We start from the raw sequence: 13,930 nt of genomic DNA on the forward strand, positions 1-13,930 counted from the left end.
ACGTAAAAAATTGCATAAAATATCGGAATTAAATATATGTAGGTTGCCAAAAGATAAGCAATTATCTCGAAAAATTGCCCAAAAATTATAATAGGATCACAGTACGGTCATATGCACACAAAAAAGGAGCCCGTTTCGAATGATATAGCCTGCCGGAGGTTACTCATGGCATTAGAAGCTCGAGTTATGCAACGAATTATGAGGCGTAACTATTCCATAACATCAAAATTAGCTGCAGAACAAATAAATAAGAATGTTAGTCAATCGTCGGCTCGTAGAACCCTTCGACGAATTAGTTTAGACTCAGCTATCAAACAAAAAATCTTCATTGTCCCACTAGCATGTGAAAGCGTAGTTAAAATTTTGTAATGATGTCAAAGATTGGAACGTAGAAGACTGGAAACTCATAATATGATCAGATGAAACATAATTCAATCGTTTCCAATCAGATGCAAAACAATAAGTCTGGCACGGACCACGGAAAACACTGCAAAAACAACAGGTGAAGCAAACTCTGTAACATGGCGGAGCTAGTTCAATGGTTCGAGGTTGTTTTAGCTAGTGGCATCTTGGCCCACAATTGAAAATTTAAAGGATTGTGTAAAAAAAGAATATCTTGATATTTTCAAATCAAATTTGCAAAAATTCGGTGAGATTTGCTAATATGTATTCCGAAGAGTTCATGTTCTAGCAAGATGTAGACCCAAAACACATAGCCAAAAGCGTGACAGATTATTAGCCGATAAACATTTTAAAGTTCTAAAGTGTCCTGCACAAAGTCCGGAACTGAATTCCATGGAAAATTTAATTTTACTTAAAAAATTATTGTTTGTTTATGAAAGAGCCCCTAAGAGTGTGCAAAAACTTTGGCTAAGAGTTCAGACCGAAATACCAAAACGTATTTTTATTTCTTGTTTAGTACTATTTTAGCTATACTTATAAGTTCTTCTCTGCCTATACGTATGTTACATACTCTCATACTAGGCTTCACAACAAAACTATCGCTTCCAATATGCATTTTCGAAACCTTTTCATATTGATTATTGTGAAACATAAAAAATCACATCCGGCAATGAGTTATCACTACATTTTTTATTAATGAAAATTCATAAAAACATACATATGTACATATTATTATGCTCTGCAGTTGTTTATATTTGACGTTTGTAGATATGCATCCACAAGTGCTTTCAAAGTACAATTCGTAGTGAGTTGTTCACACATCGATAATTCGTTTGTGGCAGAATTACGCGTATTTAACGGTAAACGCTTTTCACATATAACACGCATTTTTTTTGAACAATTATTGTCGTTCATTGTAAAACTAACATTGTTTAGCAAAACTTCTACACAGTCCTCCACATCGCCCGCGTTATTCGGTTCGTTGGGTCCCCAGAATGTATAAATCATTGGGCGCCCACTATTAAGTGACACATATTTTCCCTCGTCTGACAAATCATTGCTACTCGTCCAAATGTGTGCGAAACTATAAAGTCCTCTTAAATGTGAGAATAGAGCATTCATTTCAGCTTCCGATTCAATCGTTAGTAAATCACTATCGTAAGAGCGACACAAGTGTGCAGCTCCATGCCAATTCAGCTACAATGAGAATATTATTTTAAATATAATATTAAATTATAATTGTATTTCACTCTATCACCTCTAAAGCGTGCACTAAATAATATTTGCTGCCAATCTTAACGAAGGGATGTAAATCCATACCGACTTCTATGAATTTTCGAATATTCAATAATTAAACTCATTACGATGACAGTGTCTTACCCTCTTGAACCGATGTAGTACATGTAGTATAAAATAAAGAATTAATAAAAAGTGAAAATAATAAACTATATTGTAGGAATTCCATTTTTAAATATTTCGGGTGCCTGCGCGTCCAGCTAGGTACAGTATTAAACTTAAAATGAAAATATCGCAAGTTTAATAATTTATATTTATATTAATAATCCGGGCATCCGGGCATGGTAATGGTATTTTTATCATATGTATTATGTATATATATTGAGTGTATATATATGTACATATGGTAATTTATACAATTCTGCAACACTGTATTTCCCCACTGATTAAGTACTATCGCTTCAGCCACACCAATGCATATTTTAATAACATTGAGCAAAATGTATTTATCAAAAGTATGTTTATGGAATGTTTACTCGCGAGAAGTGAGTTAAACAATATACATACATATGTATTCCCCACATCTGTAGTATTTCTCACATGAAGAAAAAATCAAAGTTATTCAAAAGTAAGTTACTTTTCTTGTAGATCTATAAGTCGCCACTCACTTATTGTAGTTTTGTAGTTTACTATATCTTCCGTTACATCTGAAATAATAAGTATCAACCAAACTTGCGCAATATTCCCCACAGTAGTGTTGCGAGCTGAGACTTACCGATAACAGTAGTTTCGAAACACTTAAATCTTAGGACAATATTTTTGCGAAATTTTATTGAATTTTATTTAATCGATTATTGGGAATAAACTAAACCAGAAGGGCTAGAAACAATATATAGGATATAAAAGGGTTAGAGCTACTTAAAGACCGCGTTCAATGTCATTAAAAAATCTCATATACAGTGGTACTCCAATATAACGAACGATATAATGTTGGGACCGTTCGTTAAACTGAAATATTCGTTATATCGGAAACGAAAACTAAATTAATATTGGTACATATATGTTTAAAAATATATATTTATTCATGAATTCATAAGCATTGGTTAAAATAAATATGTATACAATGGAAAATGCATACAATAAAATTAATAAAAGTTGAATTTTATAACAAAAATATGAGCATTATTCAACTGAAAAGATATTTGTTATGTTCATTTGCTTTTGTGGGCGAGAAATTTTGAGATCCTGTGCCTTTTGATGTAGGCTTTTCAATAAAAAATATTTTTTCCTGTTCCACGTTGTTTTCTTCGGACCATTTGATACACTTCTCAAAGCAGTCGATGGCATCAGTATGCTTTATTGGCGGCACAGCTACAACTGCAGCGGTATCACCTTCCTCCTCTTCCGAAATTTCTATAGCTAGTTCATTTTCAGGGCTCGGGTTCTCTTCTACAAGTACATTGTCTACACTGTTCCATGCTTCCAAATCATCTGTGTTGAAGTTTGTCTAAAATTTTATTTGAATATTAATTTAAATTATTTCTACAAATGCATAAGTTAAACCGTACCTGGGGAAACATTGTATGAATAAGAGAAAGTGTGCTATCCATAACAGAAAGGTCTTCTCTGAATCGCAAATCTGCTAGAGGTATATTGTCCTCATCATCTTCATCGTCAGGTGTGGTTTTATTAATTAAAATGTTTTTCCAACACTTGTGAAGAACAACCCCTGAAACTTTTTCCCAAGCTGCAGCAATAAGTTAAACTGCATTGAAAAGGGTGAGGTCCTTTAACGCTGTGTTTATATTTTCTTTTTGCACTACACTGCTCAGTAAAGAATTTCGGTAAAATAATTTGGTGAGGCGAATCGCGTTCTGGTCCTTGGTTGAATTAGAGCCGTTACTATCGGTGGCATAAACACTGTCCAAATTTTTCCATCTGGAGCGTTATCCAGGAGTAATATTGCTCGCTTTGGTAAATTTCGACTTAGAAGAAAATCTTCAACCTATAATTAAATGTATTATTAAGGAGTATAGAAGTGAAAATTATTGTAATATACAAACCTGAACTATAAAAAAATAAATAGAATTCTTTAAAAAAATAGCTCAATAATAACAACGTCCGACGAACCGACGGTTATTTAACTGCATGCATTGTTTTTTGTTGTAATACAACCAAAACCAAATACAAACGTAATACATTCGTAATATCGAGTTCATCCAATTTCCAGCTTTCGTTATATAGAATCATCAATGTATTGAAAAACAGTGTTCGTTATATTGAACATTCGTTATATAGGTGTTCGTTATATTGGAGCACCACTGTATATATCTCTTATATATATTTTTATCACCTGAAGGAATTAATTTTATAAAGACAACTGTCAACTTTAACGTTATTTTCCTTATAAAGTAAGCTATTTGTATGGAGATCCCCATAACGATTAATGATAGTATGCCATCTAGAGCATATACTACCAAAAAAGAGAGCAAATATTAATGAAACATCTTGAATGAGGATCTTCAGTATTACGGAGAGGTTGGCCCATATTGCAAAATTTGTTGTTCCATAAGATTTCTCTAGCTTTAAGGAACGATTGGAAATATATGTAGCTCAGAGTCCCCTGCTGAAATCATATTTCAATGACAGCGCGTTGTTAAATTTTAATTTCGATTTCGATTTCCGATTATTATCATATCACAAAGATATGTTAGAGTTGAGTATTAGCATTGTTGTCATTGGATCTGGAGTTTAAAATCCAATTGTTTTCGCTTTGATGACTATTGGATAATTTACTGGTGATGATAGATCTTATGCTATGAAGGACGGAGAGTTCCGTAGCAGACTACCATCTGTTCGGGCTACACTGCAGGATAGTCTCAAGACGTATATCCTCCACTTAACTAGAGCGTGAAATAATTGTCTGCTATGGACTTTCTGTTATCACGTTTAACCTCTCTCTCAAACCATTAACAATTGAAACAAACTTTTCCACCATTTTCCTATAATTGTAGTAATATAAACGATGGTAGTTCCACATAATACCAAAGTAAGCCCTGCAATGCGATAAACACACTTCGCTAACTCAGGAAATTATGCAGCTTTCGCATACTTCCGCAAGGAGTTCAATCTGAAGTGGCTTCCTTTTTGCAACTTTTCATTAGAAACTCTATCAGGTTGGGCATATAAAGCAATAGCGCAACTAAATACGCAACGGCAGTGCTCGTAACAAAAACAATAACAACACTTAACTGGCAGTGATGAGAACTAAACGATTTCCACATTTCCTATGCACCAACACAAGCAACACAATTCAACGTGGGGATGATGGTATGAGTGCAATCGAAGTTTATGTGAAATTTGTATGTCGATTGGTGTTTTCCCATTGGCAACCGACACCAAATGCACGGCAATAGCGGCAACCAGTTACTACAGCAGCAGCAGCACACCGACATCCAGCATACGCTCAGCCACACACCAAGCTCGCTAGTTAATGGTGGTGAATCAGTGCGGCAACGAGTTTTGCAATCGCACAGATAATCACTCAATATTGACAACTTCTTATTGCCACTTCCGTTGCTGCGTTGTTGAATGATGGCGCGACGAATGCAATTGAACGCAACTTCATGTGGGGTGGGTGGAACAGCAGATGAGCCGTATAGAGAGTGCGGCCGGACGATGGGTCACAGTGACGTTATGTAAGGTAATACGAAGCGTTGGAACGATGTGGCAAATAGTTCGATATTTCTCAACTTGCTGGCGTCGCTAGGGAGTTGCTTTGACTACTACTCCTGACTCCTGACTATGACTCTGTGTGTGTGTGGACTTTGGCAGTGAGACTGTGTCGGCTGTCGGTTGTCTTGCCACGCGCCATCTAACGGGTGATTTTTTTGAGGTTAGGATTTTCATGCATTAGTATTTGACAGATCACGTGGGATTTCAGACATGGTGTCAAAGAGAAAGATGCTCAGTATGCTTTGACATTTCATCATGAATAGACTTACTAACGAGCAACGCTTGCAAATCATTGAATTTTATTACCAAAATCAGTGTTCGGTGTTCCGCTTTTTTATCGACAAATTTTGTTCAGCGATGAGGCTCATTTCTGGTTGAATGGCTACGTAAATAAGCAAAATTGCCGCATTTGGGGTGAAGAGCAACCAGAAGCCATTCAAGAACTGCCCATGCATCCCGAAAAATGCACTGTTTGGTGTGGTTTGTACGCTGGTGGAATCATTGGACCGTATTTTTTCAAAGATGCTGTTGGACGCAACGTTACGGTGAATGGCGATCGCTATCGTTCGATGCTAACAAACTATTTGTTGCCAAAAATGGAAGAACTGAACTTGGTTGACATGTGGTTTCAACAAGATGGCGCTACATGCCACACAGCTCGCGATTCTATGGCCATTTTGAGGGAAAACTTCGGAGAACAATTCATCTCAAGAAATGGACCCGTAAGTTGGCCACCAAGATCATGCGATTTAACGCCTTTAGACTATTTTTTGTGGGGCTACGTCAAGTCTAAAGTCTACAGAAATAAGCCAGCAACTATTCCAGCTTTGGAAGACAACATTTCCGAAGAAATTCGGGCTATTCCGGCCGAAATGCTCGAAAAAGTTGCCCAAAATTGGACTTTCCGAATGGACCACCTAAGACGCAGCCGCGGTCAACATTTAAATGAAATTATCTTCAAAAAGTAAATGTCATGAACCAATCTAACGTTTCAAATAAAGAACCGATGAGATTTTGCAAATTTTATGCGTTTTTTTTTTTAAAAAGTTATCAAGCTCTTAAAAAATCACCCTTTATAATTCACCATCATCACCGTTGATGCTAATGGCGGCACGTGACCAACGCACGCCGTAGCAGGAGCGACGACGACGACGGCGGGCTGGCAGGCACGCAGCAGACTAGGCTGGCAACACTCATCATTCTAACACAATCAGCGCTTGAGAGTGCTTAGCGTAGGCTGTTGATGGCTTCTGTGTGTCTTCCGGTTGGAGCGCAAAAAATTACTGTGAATGCGCTGCCGGAGACGCAGTTGGTATAATGTACATAATTCGTTGTTTGTAATTTAATTCAGCAAGTAAGCAAGCCAACTGCAACCATACAAATGTCAACCTAGACTAAGTACTACAAGCTAGCCATTACTCTCATATATACCTACAAAATCTATATATTCACGAACTCTATTCATAAATGTTTCGTTCATTTCGCCTCACAATTTTTATACCCGCGCGTAATGTGTTGTACTAATGTATTGTTGTGTTTTACGAAAGAAATATATTCCATAACTGAGGCTTCCTACATTTTAGGGTCGTCGAGATATATATATATATATATATATATATATATATTTGGCGTAGGAACCGCTTTAAGCGATTATAGCCAAAGGGTCGTCGAGATATATACATATATATATATATATATATATATATATTTGACGTAGGAACCGCTTGGACAATTATAGTCGAATCCACCAGAGCGCGCCACTCATTCCTCCTTGTTGCTTATTGGTGGCAACCAGGTTGCATTTCACATAGTCTTTCCAACGGAGTGGAGTTCGGCTTCCACAAACGGGTACTGCATCGAACACTTTCAGAGCTGGAGTGTTTTCATACATCCGTAAAACATGACCTTGTCAGCGTAGCCGCAGTCTTTTTATTCGCTGAACTATGTCTATGTCGTCGTATAACTCGTACAGCTCATCGTTCCATCGTCTGCGGTAGTCGCCTTGCCAATATTCTAAGGCAAATATTTTCTCGATCTTCTAGAGTAGTCTCGTCGGATGTCGTCATCGTCCACGCTTCTGCAGCATACATTAGGATGGAAATGATGAGAAACTTGTAGAGTTTCGTTTTGCTGCGATTCCTTATCCAGTCTGTACGAGATATCTACTAGTATGTAGTTGGTATATGATATACGTTTTTTATAGAACTTGTTTTTCTCACCGAAGGAAGGAGAAAGGAAAGGAAGTAACTGTCGACTAAGTGTCCTCTAAAGTTTTACTAATACTAATCTAATGAATCTTATAGTTTTCCGACCCAAAAAACAATTAAAAAACGACGTGAGATACTCTCTATAAAATATAGGTCGCTATAAGCTCCTTACTTCCAATTTTCGTTTATCGTCAATATATGTTTTCAGTCGTTTTTTTTTTATTTTGGTCTATTCAACTATCTATCAAGTATTTTTTCCAATATTCATTGGATTATAGGAGGCCACTTAATATAAAAATATCGAGATACAAATTGATTCTAACGAAGACAACTAAGTTCTTCAGAGCCTTTCAAATTGCTAATGAAATGTTTTTAATATACGGGAACCTCGTAATGCATGTCACGGGTGTGTGTCAATGTTCTCTACTATTTCTGTCTCTGATGGGCGTAATCGGACCTCTGCCATGCCCACAAAATGGCAATAACCGAAAACATATAAAGAGCTATAACTAAGCCATAAATTAAGCTATTGTAGTAAAATTTGGTATGAAGGATCGCGCTATGAAGGGGCATATGTATGTGGATGTAATGTTTTGAGGAAGTGGGCGTGGTCCCGCCACCTAGTAAGTTTTTTGTACATATCTCATAAACTACCAAAGCTATATCAAGAAAACTTTCCAGAATCGTTTCTTTTAGGTACTACCTCATACCGTCCAAAAATGGAGGAAATCGGATTATAATCACGCCCACCTCCCATACAAAGGTTATGTTGAAAACTACTTTAATTCAGTAAGGGGAAACACTAGATACCTTAAATTTCATTATAAATATGGCACAGAAGAGCTGCACTCAAAAAGATATACAAAATTTTAAATGGGTGTGGTTCCGCCCACTTATGGGTCAAAAACCATATCTCCGAAACTTCTCGAACAATTTCAATGAAATTCGGTTTATAATATCTTTATGTTGGGAAGCTAACGATATGTTGTGAAAATAGTCCAAATCGGTTCACAACCACGCCTACTTCCCATATACCAGAACTTTGACGACGATCTGAATCGTTTACATTACAATATATAAATTAAGCACTAGTGAAGATATCGGAACTTTGCAAAAATACTACATTTAAAGAGTGGCACCGCTCTTCTAAAAATCGTCGAAATCGGACAATAAGTTTTCATGGCCCCATATATCGAACTGCTTCTAACAAATTTCTTACCGAAAATATATGTATGTAGGTAAGGCTCTCAGATATTTTGAAGAAATTCAGAATGAATATCTTTATTTTAATTATATGTCTCCGTGCCTGAAATGCGTGCAATCGGGTCATAACTTCACCTAGCTCCCATATACTTAATATTAGGGGTTTCAAACTTTTAATGGACTTTATACCATATATATGACGAATATGTGGGTGTATTATATAATATAAATAAAATTAAATCAATAAATTGCGAGCGTATAAAATATTCGGTTACACCCGATCTTAGCCTTACTTACTTTCCTTACTTGTTATAATATATAATTTTCTAATAATTTCTATTGTTTGCTTGTGTGATGTGTTGTTGTTGTTGCACAGCATTGGCTGCTGTAACAGCTACTGTATCAAATGTACTATATATGTATGCCTGCCACGCACTTTAAGGGCGGATTTCAATGAAAAAAAAAAACAGTTTTACATGAATGAATGTTGTAAATACACACATACAGACACTCTGAATTATGTAAATTTATTTTCATACTATGGTGTATTGGTTTCCACGATCTGCACGTGCAGTCAACCTTTTCATATTGACTCGCCGACAGTCTAAGGAATGTTAGTACATGTATATGTGTGTTTGTATATACATACATACATATTTGTATCTGTGTATATGTATATATATTTGTTTGCACATTTTGTTTTTTTACTCACCAACTTCCATCGGCCATTGCGCACGGCGTAAATATTTACTGGTGATTAGCGAAAGTGGTGAAATGCCAGCAAAGCGAGTATAATTCGTTGATAAATTCGTGATTGCGCCTTGGGGAATGCGCGTATTAAAGAGTGCCAAGTGCGGTTTACGAAGAAAATTTCATAAAGTTGCTGATATGCGAGAAATTTAATACCTACATATAATGCATGAGGCGACAGTTTGCTTTAAGGGAGGGCATGAAGTGGGCTTGATAAAAGTATATTGTGCTAATGTTTATGAATATTGGTTCGTTTATACGGTGGGAATATGCTGGTATACCACTTCTTTACAATTATGTTGAACAGTCGCGAAATTTTGGAAAATTGTTCATCCGCATTGAGAGATTTCATCATGAAACAGTTCATCGGTCACATTTGTACCAAAAACTCTGGAGTAATAATTACAAAAGGAACAGCAAAAGGAGTATAGGTTGCCAAGAGTTACTTGATGATTTTATATCCGAGCCGCACTATTCATGGGACTTACATATTTCTCTGTGTATATTTTCTTCGCTAGGCTCAGTTGTTCCATAAAAGTGTTCAGCGTTCTATCTATAGGTAGCTGTTCTCGGTGTGGCATATCTTAAGGGGGGTAAGGTTTGACAACTTTTTTTCATTTTTTTTTTTTATTTTTTTTCTGAACCATCAACATCTCAAGAATATTGTGTGAAAGTTGTAGGTCATTCGGAGAGAAACTAACGAAGTTACAGCAGGTTGAATAACGGTACCTCCAGCTACCTGCGCAGAGTGTACAAAACTTTGAATCGATTTTCCCAAATATGTCATTTTTAAAGAGCCTACAGAAAAAACTACTGCATCGATCGTTTTGAAATTTTGAACAAATATTCTACATATATTCTACATATACCTCTCGAATGACATCGAGTTTTTCCAAAAATTAAAAAATTTTTATTACTAACAATTTTACAATAACAAATTGGTCGATTTTTTCGTCTAAAATCGTCATTTTGGCTTGAAAATGGTACCAAAAATTGAAAAATTAAAAAAAAATTGACGACAATTGAAAGATAAACTAATAAACTATAGAAAGCATTTTGATTTTTTGGTTTCGGATGATCCAGTGATGCTGTAGGCTGGTCACCGCACAAAAACTTCTTTTCGAGGTGCCTGCAGAGTTCGACGATAAATTATTATTCCTCGCTATTTTTCGATAAAAATTTTTTTAAGTATCCTTCAAATGTTGTACTTTCATATAATAATAAGTAAAATAAACCTACAGCAATAATTAAAAAAAAAAAATGCATGAAAAAAGGTCTTTTTTCGACGAAACAAGTATATTGAAATTTTGATTGATTTTTAATGTTTAATTGAACTGAAAAGAAGCCCATCTTAAAGACCGTAACGATAATCATGCTTCATTTCATTGAATTAAATATTGGAGAAGTTGTTCATAGTTGTTCATTTTTCAGCTCAGAATATTATCAAATATTCTTTGAAAAACTTTTATTTAGACTACATACATACTTCCTCACTTAAGGGGGTTCAAAAAATCGATTTTTTGTTTTTTTGGCTTATTAATTTCTACAACATCTCAATATTATCCCAAAATTCGAATCGATCCGAAAAATAGTTTCGGTGATACAGCCTTTGGAAGCTATGCGCTCCAACTCAGGTATCATTGTTACTCAAAACTTTAAGCGCGTTTTTCTCGGAACCGTGTTTTCAATGTCGGTTGTCAAATTTTCTCGAAAACTACTCAACCGATCTTGATGAAATTTTGCACAGGTGTTCGAGATACTCGAGATATTACTCGTGCTTGAACGAAAGGTTTTAATTTTTTTCAATTACAACTATTAAAAAAAATGAAAATGTCAAGCAAATTTGACCGATTTTTTTTGGAAAAAAATGTGCCAAAATTAAAATTTTTTACCCGACAAAACCTATGTAACCCCTTAAGGCTTAAGCCATCAGCTTATGCAAAAATTTTTACACGGATTATTAAAATTTCGAAATATTCGTTAGAAATTATGATAAAATAACTAATGACTGACTCACTATTTGCCTCAAGTCACCGGAAGGTTATATATACATATGTACACACTCTGAGTATGGATTATAAATGACCATAAAAGAGTATTATTTCTCTCAATTATTATTTAGACTTTCATTAGTTTTATTGTAAAAACAGCATCCACTCGATTAATGAAACTTCTGGTACTCTCTTTTCTATAAAAGTATTCTGCTCGCCATATTGTAAGTCTGTACATGTTTTAAGCAGAGAGCAACGCACACCGATAGCGTGCATAGTAGTGACGATTCGATGAAGGCTGTTGTGGGTCATAATACTTGTGAATTATCAATAAGAAAGAATTTGTGAATGAAAGAGTGTGGCAGGCTACAATATATATAGTTTATTTTATGCCTTCGTTATAATATATAGCGATTACTACAGTTCATACATTCAGTATATACATTCAGTTTCTATGAAACTCTAGAGGTATTGGATGTTCGTAGTTATTAGTATGGTAGGCGCTGTATTTCTAGGGCATCCATGATATCTTTGCTACCGCTTAAGAGGTACTTTGTTATATGGGAGTCAGTGCGATACGCTTAAAAAATATATAATTTTTGTCTTATCGAAATTAGAGTCAAGTAGAGAGAATTACATATATAAATACAGTTGAACTTCCATAATTCAAATCACCATAATCCATAATATAATAAAAAAAACTTCGAGTTAGAGAGACTTTTGGTTATACAAAGTAATTTGTTAGAAATTTGACTTCTATTGCTCATTTAAGAGCTCAAGTTGTGAAGAACTTCGAGTTATGGACAACTCTATCTGCTGTAGTAGCCACATAGCCATAGCCATTCAACACAATACATTATTCAATTTCATCCGATCGCGTTGAACAAAGGCCACCAGCTCTTACTTGTAACTCTCACTAAGCGTTTCTAATTGTTTGCCTGTTTGTGTACATATTAAGATGAAGTAATATCGCACTGCTTAAAGAACTTGAGGACTTAATACATTCCAACTTATCAGCTATGCAAAACAAAGAGCGGCAAACTCGCAACATATACATGTGTTGGATATGCATATATGCATATATATGAATATATATATAATATGCATATCATATTGTATTTTCATATGTGGCTATGCGCATGTATTTGTCCGAAAGTATTTTCAGTTTCACCGCCCAGTCGCCAGTAACCATAATCTCCCATCAGTGTTCATTGCGGATGTTGCGAGGAAAGATCCCAAAAATTTTAATGTTTTCTTAAATTATTAAATAGTGGAAGAAGTCAAACGTATTTCATTTAAAGTTTTACAAAATGTCTCACATTCAGTCCGTTAAACGCGTTACGCATTTGCAATTGTTCTTCCTATGTTCACTATTATTTTGCTGGATACAAAATGTGAATGGTATATATGAAGCACGTCGCTACTCCGATCGTTCGCGTATATCGTGTGAGAATCCTGGAACGCTACCGAATGGCTTTTCGGCGCCGAGACGTCGTAATACGATGTTAACACATCATTGCAACTTTGGTTTTAAGATATTCGGTGATCGGCGAACGAATTGCAATCGTGGCAAATGGATTGGCAATCGTCCAATTTGTGCAAGTGAGTCAATAACTGCAGATTGTTATATATCGCGATAAATGATGAAAGTTTCTCGAAGTTTTTAGCACTTGGTGCACACCGACTTTTCTTACTTTTGCAATCATAAAGTGGCTGAACATTGAAAAAAAATATATATTCTTTCTTTCCAGCCAATACATGTTCATTTCCAGCGAAGAATCCAGAAAATGGTAGAATACAATATGTAGATCAATATCATGTCGGTGTCTACTGTTCGGAGGGTTATGAATTGGCTGGTAATCGTTTTGCTTATTGCAATGGCACCGATTGGGATCGCCCGTTAGGCTTTTGCAGGTGTAAGTACAACTTTTAGTTTGAAATTTTTTTTTCGAAAACTGTGTTCTATTATCGACCGTTCAACTATGAAAATATGAATATTTTTTGTGATTTGTAATTTCGACAGTACGCCCCGACAAAGTGAGACACGAATGTGATTTTGAGTCTGATGATATTTGCGGCTGGGTCACAGACATAGCGGACGGTTTCGGATGGAAACGTACGATGGCTACAAATGTGTTCACCTCATTTCATACGGGGCCGCGTCACGATCACACTACAATGCGAGCCAGTGGCGGTCACTATATGCTGATGGAAAGTTTTGGGCTCACATCAACACCAGCCGCCCTCACATCACCCATTTATGAACGTGCCATAAGTCTGAAGACAGCGTGTTGCTTTCAATTTCACTATTTTATGTATGGCGCAGGTGTTGGCAATTTAAGAGTCTACGTCAAACCGTTCACGAAAATGTTATCGGATGTTATTGACGACCAAGAAAAGTAAGTG

General features: G+C 35.8%; 3 protein-coding genes across 10 annotated transcripts in view; 1 reads left to right on the forward strand and 2 right to left on the reverse strand.

The window, feature by feature from the left end:
- Positions 1-1,071: 1,071 nt before the first annotated feature.
- On the reverse strand, positions 1,072-1,935 carry LOC105217261 (C-type lectin 37Db). Its single transcript, XM_011192184.3, has 3 exons — positions 1,783-1,935; positions 1,661-1,728; positions 1,072-1,599 (listed from the first exon to the last, which is right to left on the reverse strand). Exons 1-3 carry the CDS (start codon positions 1,865-1,867, stop codon positions 1,135-1,137), a joined length of 618 nt encoding a protein of 205 aa, XP_011190486.2. The 5' UTR covers positions 1,868-1,935; the 3' UTR covers positions 1,072-1,134.
- Positions 1,936-2,652: 717 nt separating this feature from the next.
- On the reverse strand, positions 2,653-9,923 carry LOC114803969 (uncharacterized). Of its 3 annotated transcripts, none has more exons than XM_054228292.1 (3): positions 9,496-9,923; positions 3,207-3,643; positions 2,653-3,145 (listed from the first exon to the last, which is right to left on the reverse strand). In XM_054228292.1, exons 2-3 carry the CDS (start codon positions 3,246-3,248, stop codon positions 2,825-2,827), a joined length of 363 nt encoding a protein of 120 aa, XP_054084267.1. In that variant the 5' UTR covers positions 3,249-3,643; positions 9,496-9,923; the 3' UTR covers positions 2,653-2,824. The 3 variants fall into 3 exon arrangements, with proteins under 3 accessions (XP_054084267.1, XP_054084265.1, XP_028895859.2); XM_054228290.1 differs by lacking the exon at positions 9,496-9,923 and adding an exon at positions 3,702-5,509; XM_029040026.2 differs by lacking the exon at positions 9,496-9,923 and having other exon boundaries at positions 3,207-5,509.
- A 2,772-nt stretch (positions 9,924-12,695) lies between these two features.
- LOC105217262 (serine-rich adhesin for platelets) overlaps positions 12,696-13,930 on the forward strand; it is a 43,570-nt gene continuing 42,335 nt past the window's right edge. For 2 of the 6 annotated variants that reach the window (XR_008470654.1, XR_008470655.1), the window contains exons 1-3: positions 12,696-13,126; positions 13,276-13,440; positions 13,548-13,923. Coding sequence is in view for 3 of the 6 variants with exons in the window: in XM_054228286.1 (XP_054084261.1) it covers positions 12,835-13,126; positions 13,276-13,440; positions 13,548-13,923 (833 nt within the window). In the remaining 3 variants the exon portion in view is untranslated. The remainder of the gene's footprint in view (positions 13,127-13,275; positions 13,441-13,547; positions 13,924-13,930) is intronic. The other 4 variants (XR_008470656.1, XM_054228287.1, XM_054228286.1 and 1 more) reach the window with 3 other exon arrangements.

The sequence above is a fragment of the Zeugodacus cucurbitae genome, chromosome 3 (genome assembly GCF_028554725.1).
Source record: "Zeugodacus cucurbitae isolate PBARC_wt_2022May chromosome 3, idZeuCucr1.2, whole genome shotgun sequence".
Lineage (NCBI taxonomy): Eukaryota > Metazoa > Arthropoda > Insecta > Diptera > Tephritidae > Zeugodacus > Zeugodacus cucurbitae.